At 42.1% G+C, this 23200-nt stretch overlaps 1 protein-coding gene across 27 annotated transcripts in view; it reads left to right on the top strand.

The window, feature by feature from the left end:
- Positions 1 to 1445: 1445 nt before the first annotated feature.
- Positions 1446 to 23200, top strand: part of CLASP2 (cytoplasmic linker associated protein 2) — a 185015-nt gene continuing 163260 nt past the window's right edge. For all 27 annotated transcript variants that reach the window (XM_084857987.1, XM_084857997.1, XM_084857994.1 and 24 more), the window contains exons 1-3: positions 1446 to 2486; positions 9757 to 9835; positions 21351 to 21454. In XM_084857987.1, coding sequence (XP_084714113.1) covers positions 2292 to 2486; positions 9757 to 9835; positions 21351 to 21454 — 378 coding nt within the window. In that variant the 5' untranslated portion in view covers positions 1446 to 2291. The remainder of the gene's footprint in view (positions 2487 to 9756; positions 9836 to 21350; positions 21455 to 23200) is intronic.

The raw sequence follows: 23200 nt of genomic DNA on the forward strand, positions 1-23200 counted from the left end.
TGATCTTAGTACGATTTATTTCTGAGTGCACAAGCATAAAATTGGGCCTTAGGGAAATCATCATGCTCTCAATCCCTCCTCCACTCCTAATGAAATCAGTAACACTGGCCAGCTATAGAAGACGGTTGCAGGGATTATTTATTTATTCCAGGATTTTAATGGTGCTTCTCAACCAAAAAGGCTCCCAGAGCACCTTATATATATTCAATTAAATAAGGCAGTCCCTTTCTGCAGGTCTTTAAAAAGGCACACAAGAAAAAAGAATGGGGAGGGAAGAGTGGGGAAACTGAGTCTTTAAACAGGGCTGGTGGAATGGCCCCAGTTCCCCTCTCACCTCTCAAGCTGAGATAAAAGGCATGTGAAGGACTCCATATACTCGAACGCCATATAAATGCTAATTTTTATTATCTTCACTGCACCTGATTTCAGATCTCACCCCACAACACCCTATTTCCGGGTCAAGAAACTAAATCCTGAATTTAAGGTCCGCCAAAACAACTGAGCTAGCCAATATCACCTAAGAGCCTTGCAACGTTTCAAGGTCTTCCCGCAAACTTCTCTTGGGGCGCAAGCCTGTGTAGGTTTAGACGGGGGGGGGGGGATCCTACAAGTCCCAGCATAGCTGGCTGGGGAATGCTGGGAGTTGTAGGGCTTTCTTTTCCTGTCTAAACCCTACATAGGATTGCGCCCTAAACGTTTTCCCCTTCGGACAGGACGCAAGAGACCTTCTCCCCCCACAGAACACACCCACCAAACGTCGAACGAAAAAGCGCGCAAAAGGCCCACAGGGCGCTAAGAGAGGAGGAGGCTGCGCGCGCGGCCTTCAGAGTCAAGGCCCCACGAAGGCAACCGTTTTTCTCCCTGAAAGAGAAGACGTACTCAGAGGCCTCCCAAAGAGGCCTTATCCCACTATCAGCCCACAATTCTGTATCTATATTTCGTCCGCCTTAACGTTTATCCCGGTTCTCTCGCGCTATCTTTGATTACGCGAAACGACACAGGCGCCGCGATAGACTACTAAAACGGCGTATATCTCGCGTCTCCTCCCTTGTACGCAGCATCGGATTGGTTGAGGGAGCCGAAGGAAGTGGTAGTGTCTGAACAAGAAGAGGCGCAGTGGAGGCTAATGGGCGCATGCGCACGCACCTTGTTGCGAGAGGCCCGAGCGGAATGCGCGCTCTCAGGGGGTGGGCCCGTCGAGATTCGCGCGCCCGGGGACAGGCTGTGAGGACTGGACAGGATAGGAGAAGGGGCGTGTCCCGATTCCACACATGCGCGGGAAGTGGGAGGAAGTGTATCGGGTTCTTTGAGGCGGAGAGAGAGTATAACACACAAAAAAAAGAAAAGAAAAGGAGCGGGGCCGTTGGGTCGGGCATTGCTGGGCTGAGGGGGCGCGTGCGCGCGGCGGAAAGGGAAGGAAAAGGCGGGGCCTCCGCAGGGCGAGTGACGCCCCCTGGGCGTGTGGCTGGCTGGCGGTGGCTCGAAGTGGACGCAACTTCCACAGGCCGGAGCGGCCGCCGCCGCGAGGAGAAGCGCCGGCGCAAGCTCCCTGGGCCCCTCCTTGCCCTCCTGCGGCTCAGCAGGCGCGGGGATCATGAAAGTTCCGCCTCCTGCGCGGCACTGGCACGACGGTTCTCGCCGCTTCCTGCTTCCCCCGGTCAGGAGGAGCCGCTGCTCTTCCTCGCTGCGGTGAGAGGCTCCGGGGCATCCGGCGGCGGCCCGGAGACGCTGGCGCGGCACCCGCGGCGGTTCTTCGCCCGGCCTTGAGGGAGCGCCCGTCGCCTCCCGCCTCCTCGTAAAGTGCCTCGCCGTCTCCTGCCGAAGAGGCTAATTCTGTTCGGCGGGGAGCGAGAAGGAAGAGAGCAACGCGCACAGCGCCGCCACCCCGCACCAAGCCCCACACTCCGTAGGGTTTCTTCTTCCTCTGCCCTCCTCCTTCAAAGCTTTATTGCCATAGCAATCACTGGAGTCTCTCTACGGTTTTGTTTTTTTTTTGGCATCTCGGGATGACTTAATGTTTTGTTTTGTCAAAGGCTGGTATTTTTCCGTCTGGGGTTTATTTTTCCGGCAAAAAGGAAGGCAAAAGGTCTCCCCCCCCCCCCTTTCTGCTGGGCAGACTTTTGGAGGTGAAGAGAGAGAACTTTCCTGAATACCTGAAATCCACTGCAACTGGGAATTACTCTTGGGACATTTCCGATTCTCCCCCCACTCACTCTTGCACCCACATAAGCTATAGATAGAGAGACAGATTCGGGTTTTGGTAGGTTCTGTAAAGTTCAATTCTACTCAAAATGGAGCATGGCAAGATGGATTACTTCTGTGATCAGGTACAACAGAAAGATGTGGGCCGCAGGATGCAGGTCGGCCAGGAATTTCTGGAGTATTTAAATGATCCCAGTGTTTCCACTGATCTTGACCAGGATCAGCAGCGTCTTGATAAAGTGATTGATGAATTAACAGGATGGGTGAACTCTAGTAATTATAAGGTAAGGCTAATTGCGCCTGATACAGCATGCAGGAGGGGCAATGTTAGGTGTTTATCTTTTGCCCTTTTACTGAACCTTCTGTGAGATAACACATTTGTTCTAAAACTAGTTGTATTTTTAAATGTTTTTGTAGAAGTCCCAATGTTTGTATATCTACTTATAGACTAAATAATATACTGGCAAAAGGGTTGAAGGAAGGGCAAGATACAAATCTAAACCAGTATATTACCTCATTAGATTGCAATCCTGTCTGTATTTATCTGTATTTATGAACTCAGTTGCACTTATTTCTAAGTAAACATGCATAGGCGGTGGCTATATGTCATCTTCCTATTGATCCCATTTCTAACGCTATTTGATATGGGATTTTTTAAAGAAGCCTGTCTAAGTGTTTTCTGTGGATAGCCATTAGTATCACATACATCAATGAAGTAGTCAATTAGTTATTTTGCCATCTCTATATGGTAATACTTTGATCCCAGAATATTTCGTCTTACCTTACAAAAAATTCATAATGACTCATGCTTTAAATTTTCTAATCAGGTTTTTCTTGGCTGTCATACAGGAAAGTAGTAATCGTTGAGGTATGAGGTGGAGAAAATAAGGGTGTTTTAAACTTCTGAGATTGCAGTAGACAACTTGAGGTGTCTGCTATTTTGTCAGTAATGCACATGTCAAGTTCAGTTGCTATTCTGCAGTGTGTTAACTGTTGCTAGTTTGCAACTTTGCACTCCTGTCATCTGGTGGCAGTATTGCTCTATAACACAGGCTTCAGATCTGGTGATTCTCCAGAGATGAATCTGTACGTGTGTGTAATATGTGCAGATCTATACATGTATGCACACAATGTATTTGAATTCTTGGATACTTGTTCTTAAAAAGGCATATTGCTTCTGCCAGACAAATTCATTTATTAACCTAGTGGTATTGCAAACACATAATAAAGGCAGAAAAGAGTTAATGTTGTGAGTATTGGTGGATACCATGGATTTTCAACATATTACACCTTCAGGTAGGACTGTACAATGTGTCTGCAACAGATGGTTCCTTGGTGTTTGTACTTGTTTGTTTGAAGTTAGAAATGACTGCTTCCCAGTTACATACTTAATATTAGATGGCCTCTAAAAGGCAATAGCCAGTATAATAACGGCAACTTCATGAGATTGCAGTACAAATGGTAAAGAAAACATGAGTGGGAGGGCAGGCTATATGAGCAAATATTTCTAAGTAATAGAAGGAATGGAAAACCACTGATTAAACATTTTGAAAGTACTAGAATCAGATTCTTGGTATAATACTACATTGTCCAATAGTTTTGTTTAGACATATAGTAAGGCATTCCCATTTTTACATCGCCTTAACAAATCAAGAATGGTTATAAAAGGGCAGGTGTCAAATGTTCAGTGTTAAGGTACATACATCGGCATTTTTGCCAGAGCTTTATTTCGTATTGCAACAGCATCATTTTTTCTAGGACTTGTTTTACACAGTCATGATTTGATTACTGAACTAAAATTAAACTAATCTTAATCCATATTAGTGTGACATATATTGATAGAATAATAAAATACTAGGGGGCTTGATGTATTTTGGTGCAGTCCTGTGTATGTTTACTTGGAAGTAATTACCTTTGTGTTGAAGGGAACTTACTCACATGTAAGTGTGAATAGGATTTCACCTTCAGTAGGTTACAGAAAACACAACTAAGAATAGTTAAAGGTGCTGCAAGACAAACAGATGTATAGCTTTCATAGGACTCTACCCCTCTAAGTCACATGTATACATTCCTATATTTTAAAACTAGTTTTGTTTTTACTTGTGTCTGTTGATGACTGCTTTGGAAACTATACATTTAAAAGGATACAAATCTCTAAAACAACAGCTGAGGAAATTGAACAGGGGACTCAAAAGGCCATGAAATGCAAGATGTATGGTCAGTGACACTACTATGAAGACCTCAAATGTTAAAGATAAACACAGTGACCATTCACAACAGCAGTAATTGGCAATTATGTAACCCTTCTAGCTTTGCTGTGCTAGTTTAACAGATGAAGGGAGGGAGAACTTTGGTGTTGAATCCTAAACAAATAGAATTAAATTTGCTGAACTAGAATTTATTAGCATTCACACACTCGAGTTTCCCAGTTGAAGGATGGTGACTTTAGATAAGAAGCATCAGGAGTTCTGAGAATTAAAATTGGCAGTCAGGATTCTTCTGGGTACATGGAGATCTGTATCTATGGAAGCACAAGGGCAGGTGATTACTTCGGAAGTCATGTTTCCGTAGGGAGAGGTTGAAACCTCAGGGGTACTTTAGAAGAAAATATAGACAGGTACAACTGACTGGTAGATAAGTATGTGTTACCATACCCTCTGTTGTTGGAAGGAGAGATGGCTTGGGATTTAGCATGTTTTAAGCAACTGTCATAAATAATGTGTAAAGTTCATCAGCTCTTGACACACTTGTTCTACTCTCCCAATAAGTATTTGTCCCCTCATCCCAGGCTCATTCCCTCCATTTTTTTATCTCGGCTCATACTTTCATGCAGCTGAATGCATCTGGAGGAGAACAAAAGAGTTGGCTGTGTTCATCCAGTATAACTTTATCCTCTGCCATCAACCTAGCTAAACAACACTTCAACTTTCTGTTCCACTTTAGGAATCTTCTCTACTTTTTCTGCCTTGCCAAGTCCACTCCTCTACTTCCCCCTCCTACTAACTCTCTTCAGAATTTTGCCTCTTCTGTTAATTCTAAAATTGAGTCCATCCGCTGTGACCACTACATATCTTTCACCCCAGTCTTTCACCTCTCCCTCCTCCAGCACCTCCTTCTACTCTTTCTGTTTTCTTTGCTGTAGCATTTGATAACTTGTCTACCCTATTGTCATCCTCTAACCCCTCCACATGCCCCCTTGATCCTGTTACCTCCCAGTTTCTGTTTGCCACTTCTCCTGCCATTATCCATCCTATTATATACTTCTCTCTCCCCTGTCTCATTCTTTAAAGCATTCAAACACACCACTATTTCCACTATTCTCAAAAAATCGTGCTTTGATGACCCATCCTCCCTCTCCAACTACTGCCCTATTTCTCCAGTAGTTTTATGTCCAGACTACTGGGGATGTGCAGCTTACTCCTTCTCTCTCAACTTTCACTCATCCAGACTGGCCTTTTTACCCCCTGAACTCTACTGAAACTGTCCTCACAAAAATTGTAACACGTTCCTTAGTATAATCTTTGTGGGTCTACCTCTACGACCCTCAGTCATTTTCTGGTCCCTGTAACAGCTCTGCCCCTTATGCTTGGAGTTGCTTCCCAGAATGGTTCAGTGCAGTCACCTCCCTTATTTCTTTAAGTCCTTCCTCAGAACTTACCTTTTCTAGGAAGCATTTGGATCATCCTTTTGGCCCTTGCACCTTACTGTAACTGAACCAAAGTGCCTGTAATTGAAGTAATCACATATTCTTCCCTGCTTACCCATGCCTCCATTTCCTTCTTCCTCTGTTTCCCTGTATTTATTTTAGATTGTAAACCTTTTGGGGTAGGGACCTGTCATATCTGTTCTTTGTAAAACACCATGTATATAGGTGGTGCTATATAAAAAAATAATAAAATGTTCTATAGACTGTATTTCACTTTTAATATAAAGAAAGGTGTGATTTTGTTCTAGTGATGCAGGCATAAGCAAACATTTCTGGTCTTAATGTATGATGCTTCACACAGAGGTAGGGATACAAATTTTTTGGAAATTTTGAAGCCATGAGGGGAAAAAATGTTGGTTTATTTGGGGTGGGGGAATAGGAAAATATGCAATACTTTCTCTCTTTTTTGTGTTCTTTACAAATTTTAAGTCACTTTGTTGCTTTGGGACAGCCTTCCCCAACCTGTTTCCCTGGACTTCAGCTTCTGCAAGCCCCAGGCAGTGTGGCCAGTGGTGAGGAAGGCTGATAGTTGTAGTCCAAAACACCAGATTGGGGAAGGCTGCTTTAGGAACATGAAAGATACTATGTATAACTTGGTTTGCTCATTAAATTGTCATTAAAATTTAAAAAATTAAAAAGTATGTTAGTGTATTTGTAATTATTTTATGAATAAAATATGCTTTTACATTTATTGTGCAAGACATGATAATTTTATGAGCAAATGAAGTTAGGGAAATCTTTTGTGAAGGAAAAGCTATTCAGATTTTATTTAGCTGGGAAAGACTCTCTTGCCTATTAGGAATGGCAAGCAACCATATTTAAATTAAGAACCTTTAAGCAATCTCAACCTATTTGAAGAGTGACATTTTATTCTTTGTAAATAATTTCCGTTAATGAACATCTTATTTTTTGTTCATTTTGAAAGATCGTTTCTGGTGGTGGTATCAGTCCCATGCCTGTGCCATAGGATCCAGGCTGCTGAGTTTGTTTTTGATAGGGAGGACTTATTCTAGAGGTAGCAGTTAAAATTATAGACCTCTTAGACCAATATGATCCTCAGGGGAGACCTTCCTGTCTGTGCTGCACCCTGCAGAGTCCCATCTAGCAGCAACACAGCAACAGGCCTTCTCTGTGGCGGGACCCTTCCTCTGGAATGACCTCTCCTCTGCGATACATCAGGCACAGACAATTACTAAAAACGTAATTGTTTGCCCTGGCTTTCCTGAACCATCAACTTATCTAAATGCTGCTACGCTTTTAATGATGTATTGTTTTGTAGTATGTTGTGAACCTCTTTGGGCTTTTAAAATGGGAAGTGGTATATAAATGTTCTTAAATTAAGGTTTTATAGCTGAGGCAGCATTACTTAGCGGTGAGGTCTAACTGGGAACTTTATTAAAAACTGGCAGTGAGTTCCATAGAACCAAGCATCAAAGTTTTTTTTTTTTTTAAGCCTTAAAAAACAGCCTTTCACATCTCTGCACCGAGGCTAATAGTTTTTACTGTGCTAAATGCCTGTTCGATGTTGCGACAGCTGTCCCATCAAAATAAAGAACATCCTTATTTTTGTACAAGGGCAAATATGCTCTTACCTGAAATGGCATCTTTGCAGACCTTTTTTCAATTTTAGACTTTGAGAGTCCACTGAATTTTAGGTAAGTCCAGAGAATAATCTGTCTAGCTTGAATTTTTCGTTATTATCTTGTGAACAGCCAAGACAAAAAACCACACCTTGCTTGCCTGCAGATATGCCAAACTGCTTGCTATAGGCTGCTTGTCATTCATAGTTACCCTCTGCTAGCATTTTGGTAAGCTATTCACAAAATTCTCATGACAAATATATTAATGAGCATTTACAACTTACTATGAGGATATCTGCCGCCTCCACTACATCCCTTTGTTTACAACAAGACGTCTGAGTTCTCTTATTGGAGTTCCATAGGGTAACTGACTTTTTGAAATTAGGTTGTGATGATGATTGCACAAAATATTCTAATACTTTATTCCATTATAATTTTATATGTTTAATATTGATTTTACTTTTACCAAATAATCTGGCTTGGCAGCCAAAACTAAACAGTCTTCTAACTTCCATTCTTTCCCCGTTGTTTGCGTGCTTTACTCTTCCTTTGAACTCAGCAGGACTTGCAGCTCAGTCCTATCCAGGGCTAGGAACAAAAGGGCTATAAATGGCATTGGTGTGAACTAGGGTAGCCTTCCCCAGCCTGATGACCTCCAGATGTTTTGGAACACAGGTCCCAGCATTCCTGACCATTGGTCATGCTGGCTGGGGCTGCTGGAAGTTGAAGTTCAAAACTTCTGGAGGGCACCAGGTTGGGAAAAGCAGGACTAGAGTTATCCCCCCCACACACACTTCTGCTGTAGTTCCTTGTTCCATGTCTGAACAGGGATTTCAATGCAGCATGAAGGGCCAAAGTCAGAAAAGAAGATTGACAACCCTTCTCTCCCTACTGAAGCACTTTCTGCTCATACTAGGGACTTTTTGCATCCTGGGCCTTGTTTATTTGGAAGCGTCATTGCCTTCAGTGCAATTTACTTCATGTATGCTTGATTAGAATTGCAGCTTGGCAGCACAATTCTATACATTGAGACTATGTATAGTTAACTCCCAGGAAAGTGGCTATAGGATTGCCGATTAATAGAGCTTCAAGTGACTGTATGTGTCCCATGAACTTTATGCAGTGTCCTTTATTTGCACAGTTCTGAGCAATATTACACACTCTGATTATTGCAGTCAAAGCTGAAATTGGATGAAATTTGTGCAGTCTGAGGAAAGGTTACTTTATTGGTAGTAAAGTTTTCCTGTATCGATGCATCGCAATAGGAAGATCTGAGTTACGTGTTTTCAGAAATGGAGATCAGCCGTTGCTTCTCTCCCCAGAATGCATTGCTAGGTCTAATCTGATACCTGCAGCATCTACCAGCAACTAATTCATTCAGTCTGTGAATCTCTTATTTTGAGACTGAGTCTAAATTGCAGACCTCATGGCTGCAACATCTGGCCTAATTTTTGGACGTTTCTCCTCCTTCCCCCATCCCCTGCTTATTGTACTACTTAGCCTGATGAAGAGTTCTGGAGAACTTGAAAGCTTGCACACTCCTGTAGCATTTTGGTTGGTCCTAATAAAGGTATTGCCCAACTGTGCATTTTGAATTGTAGTGTTTTTCCCCCAATATAGAGCACTGAGGTGTTAATTTATCCATTAAAATAAACCTGTTTTCCCATTGAATATATATTTCCATATAGGTTTTGCGACCTTGTCCCCATTTAAGCGTCTCCTTGCTCTTTGCTGGATTATGGATAGCAGTGGAACGAAGGGAGTGGTTGTCTCTCAGACTTAAACTTCAGGGGAAAGGCCCACTGTAGTTCTAAGTTAGACCATTGTTTATTTTCACTCTTTAAAAAAAGGGGAGAATATAAATGCCCTTTGATGGAACTCTTTTTTTTTTTTTTTAGCTCGAGCAATACCAAAACTCACTGCTGATTACAAGTAAAAAGGTGAAAACAGCTGAGGCTGGACAGACTGTCCTCTGAAACTAGACTGTGATGGCTGTATTCCAAAAGCAGATAGGGACTACCTTTTGCTACTGGCCTGTAGTCATGACACAGTATGATTGCGTCACATGTTGAAATGTGAGTACGTGCTAGTGATTTTGCCACGTAAACTCATGACATCATTTATTTATAAAGCCTACAAGACCAGTATGCAGTTTTTCTTTAAAAACCCTCTAATTTTTCATTCTTAAAGCTTGTGTGAGGATGACTTTGATGGCTTGGTAAGCTGTCACAGGACCTTGCATTTTTAACACTTTGATTGTTTTCATAGGTGTCATTACTTGGATTAGATCTTCTAGGTGCCTTTGTCGACAGACTGTTGGGACGTTTCAAATCCTATATAGGACCTGGTGAGTGGGTTTTCAATTTCCTTTGTAAAAGAACTGAAGATGAGTGATTTGGAATATAGTTATTTCTTAGGATGGATTAGTCTCATAGTTAATTACAAAATACATATGTACCATGTTTAGCTGGGTGCAGATATGACAAAGTTTAGCATAGTACGGCTTGAGTTACCCAAATATTATTTCTGTAGTATTCAGATGATCAGTGTCTCATCATCAGATTCAGATGATGATGCACTGCAGTATCAAAATGCATATTGTAATACTGATGATATACTCATTATTATGATTAGCGGAGAGAGTGCCTGTATTTTGCAAGGATAGATTTTCATAGACCACATCCATACAGGTTTCCTATTATTGGAGGCCAGGCCACATCTGAAGGCAGCTTATTGCATTACATTTTGTACCCTGGTACAGATATCTGCAAACAAAATACATGCTTACCCTGTCAGTTGTGAAGGTAGCACATATATATGAATTACCATTTTCCCTTTAAGATACATGGGAACAGCAATTGGGAAAGAACTGTGCCCTTGCTTCTGTATATCTTTAAGAGGAAAGTGGTGATTTGTTGGACAGTCTCCATCTTTTTCCAAAACAGTTGCTACTAGCTCATAATATTGGGAAGAGTATGCATTCTTCAGGGAAGATCTTAAATTCAGAGCTACCCATCAGTGGAATTCTAGACATGTAAGTAAGTTGTGTTGAGTTCTGTGGAATTTACTCTGTAGTAAGTGAAATTAGGATTGTAAACCAGGTTAATTTATCGCTTAAGCTATCAACACCTACAAAGTGGCTTGAAGGTTAGTAACAGAAATTAGTCTCGAGAGGCATGTACAATCTGTCAGTCTGGAGACATGGGCCCTGTCAAAAGATGCTGCTCTCTCCAGTATGAGAGGGGAGCCTTGGACTAGTGTACCCTTTAGGCAGAAAGTAACACAGTTCTAGATTCACCTGTGCCTGAACTTCCATTTATGTAGTACATTTATGTCCTGCCTTTCTTTCATCATGAAACTCAAGGTGGTGTACATGGGGTTTCCAGGCAGTCACCCATCCAGGCACTGACCATACAGACCTGACCATACAGACCTGCTTCAATAAGGTGGCTACATCATGTGCCCCCAACCATACCCTAGGACTTCTATCTCTTTTTTAACTCAGGGAGGAAGTTGCGGGAGATCCAGGTTCCTAGTTAGTTCATGGATTACTTCCTTTTTTACCTAAGGAGAATGGATTGGGAAGAGGGGGAGGGGGAGCAGAGGCCATAAACAAATTCCACTTTCATGCCAGGTAAAAAAATGTATCTGAAAAAAGGTAAACCCATGTCCCTAATCTGTTACATTGTTCTCCTTCCTTGGAGATGTTGGTCCCCTATACTGGGCAAAATTAGCTCTATCTACAGTAGCCCAAATGATTTGCTTTAGAAGACAAAACCCAGGGTTTACTAGATACTTTGACCTGTCACAAGCAAAATTAGTGCTAAATTCATAGGGATATGATTCAGTGAATTGATTCTGTTCTTGTATTCTGTGCATATACCATTTTGTTTTTATAAGAGACAAGGGGCTCTTGAAAAAAAAATGTAGTGCATCCTCGTCTCCTAGCAGCAGTTCCTGTTCAGGGTTCATACCAACCAGCCATGCTCTACTCCAGGATAGTATAAGCCTAGGATCTTCCTTGGCTCCTGCCAGCATATTCCACTGTGTCTGTGCAAGGTCTTCCTCACTCCATTCCCCATCCCTCTCATCTCTACCTGGGCTGAGTTGTGGGGAGGGAACAGAGTGCAAGAAAAGGCTCTGCAGAGCCAGCACTGCTACCTGTGTTGGGCGGAAGGAAGCCTTGGTGGGAGGCCAGCAAGCTTGGGCACTGTGTGTGTGCACATGCAACAACAAATGGGGAAGCGGGGGAGTCTTGGGGGGGGGCAGGAGCATTGCACCCCATCCACTTTCCCCATAGCCACCACTGCACCACCTCTTGCCTCAGGCACAGCCTTTGCCAGCCCACTAGCAACCTGCTTACCAACCCTCCTTTTCAGCAACCAACCACTAAGAGAGCTCCCCTCTTGTGCTCCTTCAGGCACAAAGTGCTGAGGGAGGAGATGTCTGGGTCAGCAGGAAAATGGGAGGAGTGTATATGTGGTGTAAGAGGCTTCTCTGCTCATTCTCTAGAGCTGAGGGAGGAAGCCTGGGTGGGCAAGAAAACTTAGAAGAGGGGAAAATAACCATGTGCCTGTGGTTGTGTGCACGTGTGTGAGTGAGAGCATGTGTGAGAGAGAGAGCTGACTAAGAATTCCCTTGTGCCAACACAAGATTTTAAAAGTAACTAGACACACAAGATTTTTCCATTTGCAATAGGTAGTGTGTGTGTGCATTCTGATTTAATAGAAGTTGCATTTGTGTGAAAAAAAATTTATAAGTGCTTTCAAATGGCTGTCTTCCCATTAGTTTACCCAACTTATTCTGATCAAATCACAGCATGATTTGAGTTATGTAAAATCACTTACGACATTAAATACCATTCAAGTTCATTATACTAGGATTAAACTTTTGCATCTTATAATAGTCATGTTGAAAAGATCTATGTGACCCAGTTCCCATGTAATGGCTGCAAATCGTGGGTTAATTAACCTATGATTTGCCACTGTTATTTGTGAACAGGCCCTGTATGTTTGACTTATCAGAGGGTGTGAGTGTAATTCTTCAGGTCTTTTGTTTGATGCTTGTTTAGAGCTTAAGAAATGTTTCTGAGGATGTTAGCAGAATTTACATAATTCTTTTCACCATTTAGTTCTCACCGCAGTTCCAGAAAGCATACACTTCCTTCTGTAATAAGAACCAATTTCATAATGCACTGTTTTAAATGGAAAATAGTGGAATGTTTGTCCTGAAGAATAAACGTTAAACTCTGTTGCTTACATGGTTTCCACAGCTATAACTAAAAGTATATGTAATGGCTAAACAGTGCCTAAACGATCTTCAAAGATGATCTTGCAGGCAGTAGAGATGAATGTGAGCTGAGTATTTACTAAGAGGGTGCTTCCTCTGGGACCTTGCAGTGGGAATCATTGTAATTGGCAGAAGAGGAGAAGCCCAGGCCAGGGAGCTTGTGCCTTTACCTCTTGAAGAGATCTTCAGTTGGTTTGAGAAAACTATATTCTGGTGTTTGTTTAGATTTTTGTTTTGTTTTTTTGGTAACATATGTTTGTTTCAACATTTAAAAATTGTAAACTGCCTTGGGTGGCTTCTATTAAATTGTATTAAATAAATAATCTATTTCTGTCATTAATGATGAACTTTCACTGAAAGCTCATTCAATTTCAGTGACATTTCTAAATTTGTCCAGAAGACATTTTTTGCAGGTATTAAATAGAACTATATATTAAGGCATTAAAATATGTGCTAGGATTATCATGTGTTTTGTGTGTGTGTGTGTGTGTGTGTGTATACTGAGAGTCTCTACTACAGTAACACATAGACCTGGTTTGCGTGATGAAACAACGCACGGTTTGTTAACCATGGGTCATTCAGGAGCAAGTTCTGGATTCAGATATCATGGAGATATTATCTGGGTTGTTCTCCATGATATCCAAACCCGGAACTGTGGGTTGAGAGAGAAATAACCCAGAGTTATAACCCAGAGTTTGTTCTTCGGTTATAACTCTGGGTTGTTTCTCCTTCAACAAACCAGAGTTCCAGGTTTGTCCATCATGGAGAACAACCCAGAGACAGTGTCTCCCTGGGTTGTTTAGCACACCAGAAGTGGACAAGGAGAAAGAAGCCAGCACGATCCCAAATAACCCACAGTTAACAAACTAGGACCTGGTTCACATGTAACAACAACCCATTGGCTTAAAACCCAATGTTGGGGACACGCTGCTTGCAGCACATCAGCCTCTTCCACTTTAGCGCACAACCCACAATCGGTTCCTTGATAAGTTGTGCAGCATGACGTGCAAACCTGGACCACTGGGTTGTTCAGGAGCTAAACAACCAGTGGTTAACCCATGGTTTGTTGTTGGGTTAACTGCTGGGTTGTTTAGCCATATCCAGGTTCGCACGTCATGCTGCACAACATGCAAAGGAGCCAATTGTGGGTTGTGTGTTAAAGCAGAAGAAATGGGTGTGCTGCAGGCAGCAGGCCTATGCATCCCCAACAAGCCATCAGTTTTTAAACTAGTGGGTTGTTACGTGCAAATTAGGTCCTAGCTAGTTAACCGTGGGTTATTTGGTATCACACTAGCCCCCGTCTGCTTGATAGGTTGTTGCTACATGTGAACAACCCTTGTGAGTTGTTTCATCATGTAAATTGGATCATGGGCTGTGTTCTTACACAACACTAAGCCATGGTTTATGTTAACCATGGTTTGCTGCTTCAGCCATGAATTGTCTTGCAGACGACCAAGAAGCTGTAGCTTGTTTCCCTTATTTCTGTTTTGTTTCTCTCTTGCCCATTTTGCCAGTCTTCAGAACAGTTGTTTTCAGGCTGCTTTTGCTGGACGCTTCTGTTTCAGAGAGGACAGCAGCTCAAACAAGCCATGATAAGCCACTGTTCTGGGTCAGACAACATGATAAGCTAGACTTTATAAGCCAACAACCAACCATGGCCTCTATTTGTGGTTTGTAACTGGTTTAATAAATCATGATTTGTTTGTGGGGATGGGTTCAGATACAATGACAAGCCAGATTTCAACAAAGTGCAGCATGGCTTAATGTTACAAGCAAACCAGGCTATAGTGACAAGCGAGAAAAGATAGAAAGGTGTTTTAAAATGTAGCATGACTTATGGATATTTCCAGGTGGACTGATCTGATAGTCAAGATGTATCATACTGATGTTGTTGTTGTTGTTCAGTCGTTCAGTCGAGTCCGACTCTTCGTGACCCCATGGACCATAGCACGCCAGGCCTTCCTGTCCTGCGCTCTCTCCCGGAGTGTGCTCAAGTTCATATTCATTGCATCCGTGATGCTATCTAGCCATCTCATCCTCTGCCGTCCCCTTCTCCTTTTGCCTTCAGTCTTTCCCAGCATCAGGGTCTTTTCCAGGGAGTTTTCTCTTCGCATTAGGTGGCCAAAATATTGGAGCTTCAGCTTCATTATCTGTCCTTCCAATGAGCACTCAGGGTTGATTTCCTTTAGGATGGACTGATTTGACCTCCTTGCAGTCCAGGGGACTCGTAAGAGTCTTCTCCAGCACCACAGTTCAAAGGCATCAATTCTTCGGCGCTCAGCCTTCCTTATAGTCCAGCTCTCACAGCCATACATTACTACTGGGAAAACCATAGCTTTGATTAGACGGACCTTTGTCGGCAAGGTGATGTCTCTGCTTCTTACTATGCTGTCTAGGTTGGCCATAGCTTTCCTCCCAAGGAGCAAGCGTCTTTTAATTTCATGGCTACAGTCACCGTCTGCGGTGATCTTGGAGCCCAAGAAAGTAAAATCTGTCACTGCTTCCATTTCTTCCCCTTCTATATGCCAGGAAGTGATGGGGCCAGATGCCATGATCTTCGTTTTTTTAATGTTGAGTTTCAAACCAGCTTTTGCACTCTCCTCTTTCACCCTCAACAAGAGGCTCTTTAGATCCTCTTCGCTTTCTGCCATTAGGGTGGTATCGTCTGCATATCGGAGGTTGTTGATAATTCTCCCAGCAATCTTAATTCCGACCTGTGATTCATCCAACCCGGCATTTCTCATGATGTACTCTGCATATAAGTTAAATAAGCAGGGTGACAATATGCAGCCTTGTCGTACTCCTTTCCCAATTTTGAACCAATTGGTTGTTCCATGTCTGGTTCTGACTGTTGCTTCTTGACCCTCGTACAGGTTTCTCAGGAGACAGGTAAGGTGGTCTGGTACTCCCATCACTTTAAGAATTTGCCACAGTTTGTTGTGATCCACACAATCAAAGGCTTTAGCATAGTCAATGAAGCAGAAATAGACGTTTTTCTGGAATTCTCTTGCTTTTTCCATGATGCAGCGAATGTTGGCGATTTGATCTCTAGTTCCTCTGCCTGTTCGAAACCCAGCTTGTACTTCCGGTAATTCTCGGTTCGCATACTGCTGAAGCCTAGCTTGTAGGATTTTGAGCATCACCTTGCTGGCATGTGAAATGAGCGCAATGGTGCGGTAGTTTGAACACTCTTTGGCGTTGCCCTTCTTTGGAATTGGAATGTAAACTGACCTTTTCCAGTCTTGTGGCCACTGTTGAGTGTTCCAGATTTGTTGGCATATTGAATGCAGCACTTTAACAGCATCATCTTTTAGGATTTTAAATAGCTCGGCTGGAATACTGTCATCTCCGCTAGCTTTGTTGTTACTAATGCTTCCAAAGGCCCACTTGACTTCACTCTCTAGGATGTCCGGCTCAAGTTCAGTGACCGCACTATCATGGCTATCAGGGACATTCAGATCTTTCCTGTATAGTTCTTCTGTGTATTCTTTCCACCTCTTCTTAATCTCATCTGCTTCTGTTAGGTCCCTGCCTTCTTTGTCCTTTATCATGCCCGTCTTTGCACAAAACGTTCCCTTGAGATCTCCAATTTTCTTGAAGAGATCTCTAGTCTTTCCCATTCTGTTGTTTTCCTCGATTTCTTTCCATTGTTCATTTAAGAAGGCCTTCTTGTCTCTCCTTGCTATTCTCTGGAACTCTGCATTCAGTTGCATATATCTTCCCCTTTCTCCCTTGCTTTTCGCTTCCCTTCTTTCCTCAGCTACTTGTAAAGCCTCATCAGACAGCCACTTGGCTTTCTTGCATTTCTTTTTCTTTGGGATGGATTTCGTTGCTGCCTCCTGAACAATGTTACAGACCTCCGTCCATAGTTCCTCAGGCACTCTGTCTATCAGGTCTAATCCCTGAAATCTATTCCTCACCTCCACTGTATATTCATCAGGGATATGATTTAGGTCATACCTGAACGGTTTAGTGGTTTTCCCGACGTTCTTCAATTTAAGCCGAAATTTTGCAAGAAGCAGCTCATGATCTGAGCCACAGTCAGCTCCAGGTCTTGTTTTTACTGACTGTATGGAGGTTCTCCATCTTTGGCTGCAAAGGACATAATCAATCTGATTTCGATATTGACCATCTGGTGACGTCCATGTGTAGAGTCGCCTCTTGTGCTGTTGGAAAAGAGTGTTTGCTATGATCAGCATGTTCTCTTGGCAAAACTCTATTAGCTTTTGTCCTGCTTCATTTTGTACACCAAGGCCATGCCTGCCTGTTATCCCGGTGATTTCTTGACTTCCTACTTTAGCATTCCAATCCCCTATGATGAAGAGGACATCTTTTTTTGGTGTTAGTTCTAGAAGGTGTTGTAGGTCTTCATAGAACCAATCAACCTCAACTTCTTCGGCCTCAGTGGTTGGGGCATAGACTTGAATTACTGTGATGTTGAATGGTTTGCCTTGGATTCGTACTGAGATCATTCTATCATTTTTAAGATTGTACCCCAGTACTGCTTTTCCCACCCTTTTGTTGACTATGAGTGCTACTCCATTTCTTCTAAGGGATTCTTGCCCACAATAGTAGATATGATGGTCACCTGAATTAAATTCGCCCATGCCTGTCCATTTGAGTTCGCTGATTCCCAAGATGTCGATGTTCAATCTTGCCATCTCCTGTTTGACCACCTCCAGCTTACCTTGATTCATTGATCTGACATTCCAGGTTCCTAAACAATATTGTTCTTTACAGCATCGGATTTTCTTTTCACCACCAGACACATCCACAGCTGAGTGTCCTTTCGGGTTTGGCCCAGCCGCTTCACTCTTTCTGGCGCTACTTGGAAATACCCTCTGCTCTTCCCCAGTAGCATATTGGACACCTTCCGACCTGAGGGGCTCATCTTCCGGCGTCATCTCTTTTAGCCTTGTGATACGTTCCATGGGGTTTTCTTGGCAAGAATACTGGAGTGGGTTGCCATTTCCTTCTCCAGTGGACCACATTTTGTCAGAACTCTCTGCCATGACCTGTCCGTCTTGGGTGGCCCTGCATGGCATAGCTTATGGCTTCACTGAGTTACGCAAGCCCCTTCGCCACAACAAGGCAGTGATCCATGAAGGGGATCATACTGATAAGCTATACTATATTTACCAACTCGGTAGAAGTACAGGAAAGAGAGTAGTCCAGTATACTATTCCTGGCCAGGATAGCCTGGCCACAGTGATCCATGCACTTGTAATCTTAAGTTTGTACTATTATATGTGCTTTATGTGGGATTGCCCTTGAGATTGGTTCAGAAGCTGCAGCTAGTTCAGAATGCGGTAGCTAGATTGCTCAGTGGACCTTCTTACCATGCACATGTGATTCCAGTGCTGAAAGCTCTGCACCGGCTGCCAATTAGCTATCAAGTCATGTTCACAATGTTATTTCTAGTTTATAAAGCCTTAAACAGCTCAGGACCAGGTTATCTGAGAGACCTTCTTCTGTATAGGCTGTCCCAGTCATAACAATCTGAGGGAAAGGGCTTGCTGATCATACCGCGGCCTAGTGAACTAGCCGTGGTGTGGAAGAGGGCCTTCTCAGTTTTGGTGCCAACCATGTGGCATGATTTTCCCATTGAGATCAAGTGGGCTCCTAGTGTGGAGTGTTTCTGCTGACAATTGGAGACATACTTGTTTACCCCGGGCATTTCCCTGACCTCTAGTACTGTGAGCTACCCCTAATTATTTTAATTGATTTTTTTTGTTTTATCATTGTTATTATTTTAATGATTGGTTTTCATGTATTTTATCATAATTGTATATTATATACTGTTTTGTGTTCTTTTTTAAAAGTGAAAAGCAGTATAGATTTAAAAATAAAATAAAACAAACACACAGCAGTTAACCAAAACTAAATAGTATATGGCCACATACATACAAACAAGTATTTACTATCTCTGTAGTATTTAAACAACTGTGAAACATATATGAAACCACAGAAATTACAGAAAACTTATTGCCCATACTAATATTGGAAAGAGCCTTGTATGCATGTGAAAAAAACAAAGATAAGCTGTGCTGGTCCATGAGGAATTTGGATTTTGGATTTTGTATGCATGAGGTATGCCATAATTGCTACCAGAAGCCACACATGAGAATAGAATGCTGAATGGTGTTTGGGTGTCCCCTAGCTCAGCCTTTTTCAAACTGGTGTGGAAGAATCAAATTGAGTCTCTGGCATCAATTTTAATACCATATTTGGATAACATTAAATCTGAACAAGGAACTTCCATTTGTTTTCAAATGCAATGTCTAAAACTTTACTAATTTTTCTGCTATGTTTTTCACCCTGAAGCATTCACTGTAATCTCAAACTAGTAAATTATCAGTCCTTTAGCTATTAAAGGAAACATTTCATCTAATGTATCTGTTATCTGTAGGATTGTTTCTGTTGGCATACACAACAAAGACCTGTCATTACAGCCCAATTTAAATGTGATCTCCAGGTTGCTTTGTATGTACATGATGCATTAATACTCATGGGATCTGTGGCGTGGGTGGCTGACATGCATATGTATCAGTTAAGGATCCAGTTAAATCTGAAGCCAGGTATATAAAATGCAATGCAAGTAAGATTTTCTTGCATGCCTGACACCACTTTTAATTAATTGTTTGGTGTAAGCAGTAGTCACTGGAAGAGACAAAAGCATTAGCAAATACATTTGTTACATAGGGGCACCTTTGGATCCAAGATAGGGTATATTACCAATTATTGATAAACTTGTCTAACTTGTACCTGTAATATCATCGCTTTACAATTTTTGAAAACAATGAATGTAGCCTTGATATATTAACAACTGAGAATTAAATTAAAAAGTCTATTGGGTCATGGTCATATTTTGAGTGGAGGTATAATAGCTGTTAAAATCAGCATCAACATTATTTTAGGCTGCAGTCCTATTCACACCTGCTGAACACAACAGGGCTTTCTTTTGAGTGGGATTGCCACAGTGAGAAGGGCCAGTTCCTCCACACAGTCCAACATGAATTTACGACTAGGACCTACATCAACCATCTGCTTGCCTTGTCATTGTGCAGCTCCTTTCTTTCCTTGTTGGAGGGGAAACAATTGGAAGAAACATATCTAGACCAGGGGTGGGCAACATCTGTCCTGTGGCCCATGTGTGGCCTATGCTGCCTCCAACACCTCCCCCAATTAATTTTTTTTTAAAAAGAAACAAAATGGTGTATGAAGCACCAAAAAGATTACATCTAGGCTTGTGAGCTAAATTTAGTCCTTTTGGTGCTCGGTAGTGGTACAGAGTGGTTTGCCACCAAAATTGGGGGGGTTGCCCCCAACCTCCCAGAATTGCCCATCCCTGATCTAGGCCCTTTCCAATCTGAGTTCAGGCCTGCTTTGGGAAGTGAATCAGCCTTAGTCGCCCTGATAAGATGACCTTTATCAAGGGAGAGATGGGGAGTGCAACCATGTTAATTTTCCTTGATCTCTGAGCGACTTTTGATGTCATTGACCATAGTATCTTTCTGGACTGGCTCCGTAGTTTGGCAGTCAGGAGCATGGTGCTACAGCTTATCTGCAGAGTTGTATACAGAGGATAGCATTGGGTGACCATACCTCAGGCTCATAGCAGTTATGCTGTGGGGCCCCACAGGGTTCTATTCTGTCCCTGAGGCTTCTATATGAAGCCATTGGGGGCTGTTATTAGGAGATTTGGAGTGAAGCATCATCAGTACACTGATGATATCCAACTATTTCTCCTGTCAGGAGAGGCTGTGCAGGCCCTGGACCAGTGTCTGGATGCATTGTTGGGCTAGAATAAGCGGAGGCTTATTCCACATCATTAACCTTGTTGGATTTGAAGTTTCTGCCTTGGGTTTTCCACATACTGGAGATGTTGAAAGCGGATAATACATCTGAACAATGTAGCAAAAATAATATTGCACACTGACCAGGTTTTCAAGGTGTATGTTAACATAGGACTGAGTGGGGTGGACTGCTATGAATTAGAGCAGCATTCCCCAACCTGGTGCCTTCCAGATGTTTTGGGCTATAACTCCCAGGATTCCTGACCATTGACCATGCTGGCTGGGGCTGATGGGAGTTAGAGTATTCTAGACCTGAAGATGGCACTTTCCCAGAGTGTAATGTGGAGAGTTGAGAACTGCGTGTTACCTTCTGGGATGTTCATAAACCAGTCCTCTGCTGGCGTCTTGTTTATAACTGTGCAATATTAGCACTCCTAAAAGAGGAGTATACAAGTATAACGGGACAGAGAATATGGATAAAGGTGCCTGTAAAACTAGCCTGATATAGAGATCTGGAGAACTCAAATGCTTGCACACTATTTTATGACCTTTGGGTTGGCCTATTAAAGGTATTGCCCTAATATAGATTTTGGAATTTTTCATATGGCCAACGTGGTTATCTTTGCTTTTTGTTTAACTACAGAAGTCTTAAAAGTAAGATGTATTGAGCAGTCACTACGCTGTTGGAAACTTAAATAATTTTGGCATTGAGCTTCAAGATACAATTTTACTGAGAACTTGAGTTACATAACTTATTAATTCTTATTTGTCCCTTAGTTCTTATAGTGTTGATGGATCGAATGGGAGATGCCAAAGACCAGGTTCGCGAACAAGCACAGAATCTTGTTTTGAAGTTAATGGATCAAGCAGCTCCACCAATGGTATGGTGTTTCTGGAAGTTTGGACAGGACTCCAGATCTATTTATGCTCTATCAAGTGTGAATCATATACGTTATAATAGGGCAAATAGATACAAAGGAGGGGAGGGCTCCTGTACCTTTTTATATTTGTGCAGAAGAGGAAATCTCAGGAGATTCAGTCTTTTTCATCCCTACATGACAAGCTCCGTCTACCAAAATTCTCTCTTCTACACAAATATTAGAGGTGCAAGATCACTGTTGTATGCAGTAATCATAGCCTGAAATAATTATTATGCTTCTGCACCTTTTGGGGTGTATGAGTTACGCACGAGTCTAGAACGTATGTACTTGGAAGCAACTTCTATTGGTTTCCATCGGCAATATTTTATTGAATATTGAAGATAGAGATGTAGTGAAGTATTATGTCTATTCGTATAATGAAACCATGGTAGATATGTCAGGATCTATGCCAAAAGTAACACAAGGAAAACAAAGGGCTAAGGAAAATCCATATTAATAATGGCTGTAACCCTGTTATTAGGGTGATTAGTGATGTAATTGGTTAAATTTGTATATGAATACAATAATAGAAAAAATAGATGTGCACATGTGTCAGAGCAGGTACCATCTTAAGAGGAATTTCCTCCCATGTGAGTGCAAAGGGGGATTTCTTCTTCTAAGATGGTGTGTGGCATGCATTATTTTGTAATAGTAAAATTAACATTAAAAAAATAATATGCTGTCTGATTAATCCAGAGCGTCTTTTAGTTTAACCTTCTTGAAGTATTTTATGATATGGTCTTTGCCAGTATGCTAGATTGCATATGTGTAACTTTTTTCTGTCTAAAGTTGAGACATACATTTTTTTCCTTCTCCTAATCATTCTGTTTTTTTGGCATAATGGACTGAGTGTGTGTGTTTTGCATTTTACAGACTTCCCTTTGTTCAAGCTCCATTTTGTCATGCTTATTTTTCTGCTAACACAAGCTGTATCAATCAGCTTCAAATTCCCTGAAACCCTTAAACATGGTTAAAGGGATTGGGAGCATGCTGTAGGATTGCACCTCCTATCTCCCATGCAAATTCTCCTTGTCCTCGCCTTTTATTTATTGATTGAATTTCTATACTGCCCAATAGCCAAAGCTCTCTGGGTGGTTCACAGCAATTAAAAAACCATAAAATACAACATGATAAAATACTATTTGAAAGTTTAAAACGACAGTATAAAATAAAAATATTAACCACATCAAATTTAGCAAAGGTGCAAAGATTTAAAATACAGTAACAGATTTAAAACAACGAAACTGAAAAACTAAAATGCCTAGGAAAATAAGAAGGTCTTCACCTGGAGCCAAAAAGAGTGCAACGTAGGCACCAGGCAAGCCTCTCTGGGAAGCTCATTCCACAACTGGGGTGCCGCAACAGGAAAGGCTACTCTTCCTAGTAGCCCCCCACCACACTTCCTTTGGTGGGGGCTCCTGGAGAACAACAGCTGAGGACGATTTTAGGGTCTAGGCAGGTATATATGGGAGGAGACAATCCTTCAGGTAACCTGGCTCCAAGCTTTGAATATTAATACCAGCACTTTGAATCGGGCCTAGAAATCGACTGGTAGCCAGTGCAGATGGAAAAGTACTGGCATAATATTGATAAGATTGGCCAGTCCCTGTTAACAATCTTGCGATTGTGGACCAGCTGAAGTTTCTGGACCATTTTCAAAGGCAGCCCCACATATAATGCATTGCAGTAATCCAGAAGAGAGGTTAC

The sequence above is a fragment of the Heloderma suspectum genome, chromosome 5 (assembly GCF_057233095.1).
Source record: "Heloderma suspectum isolate Gila_16-S chromosome 5, 16-S_ref, whole genome shotgun sequence".
Classification (NCBI taxonomy): Eukaryota; Metazoa; Chordata; class Lepidosauria; order Squamata; family Helodermatidae; genus Heloderma; species Heloderma suspectum.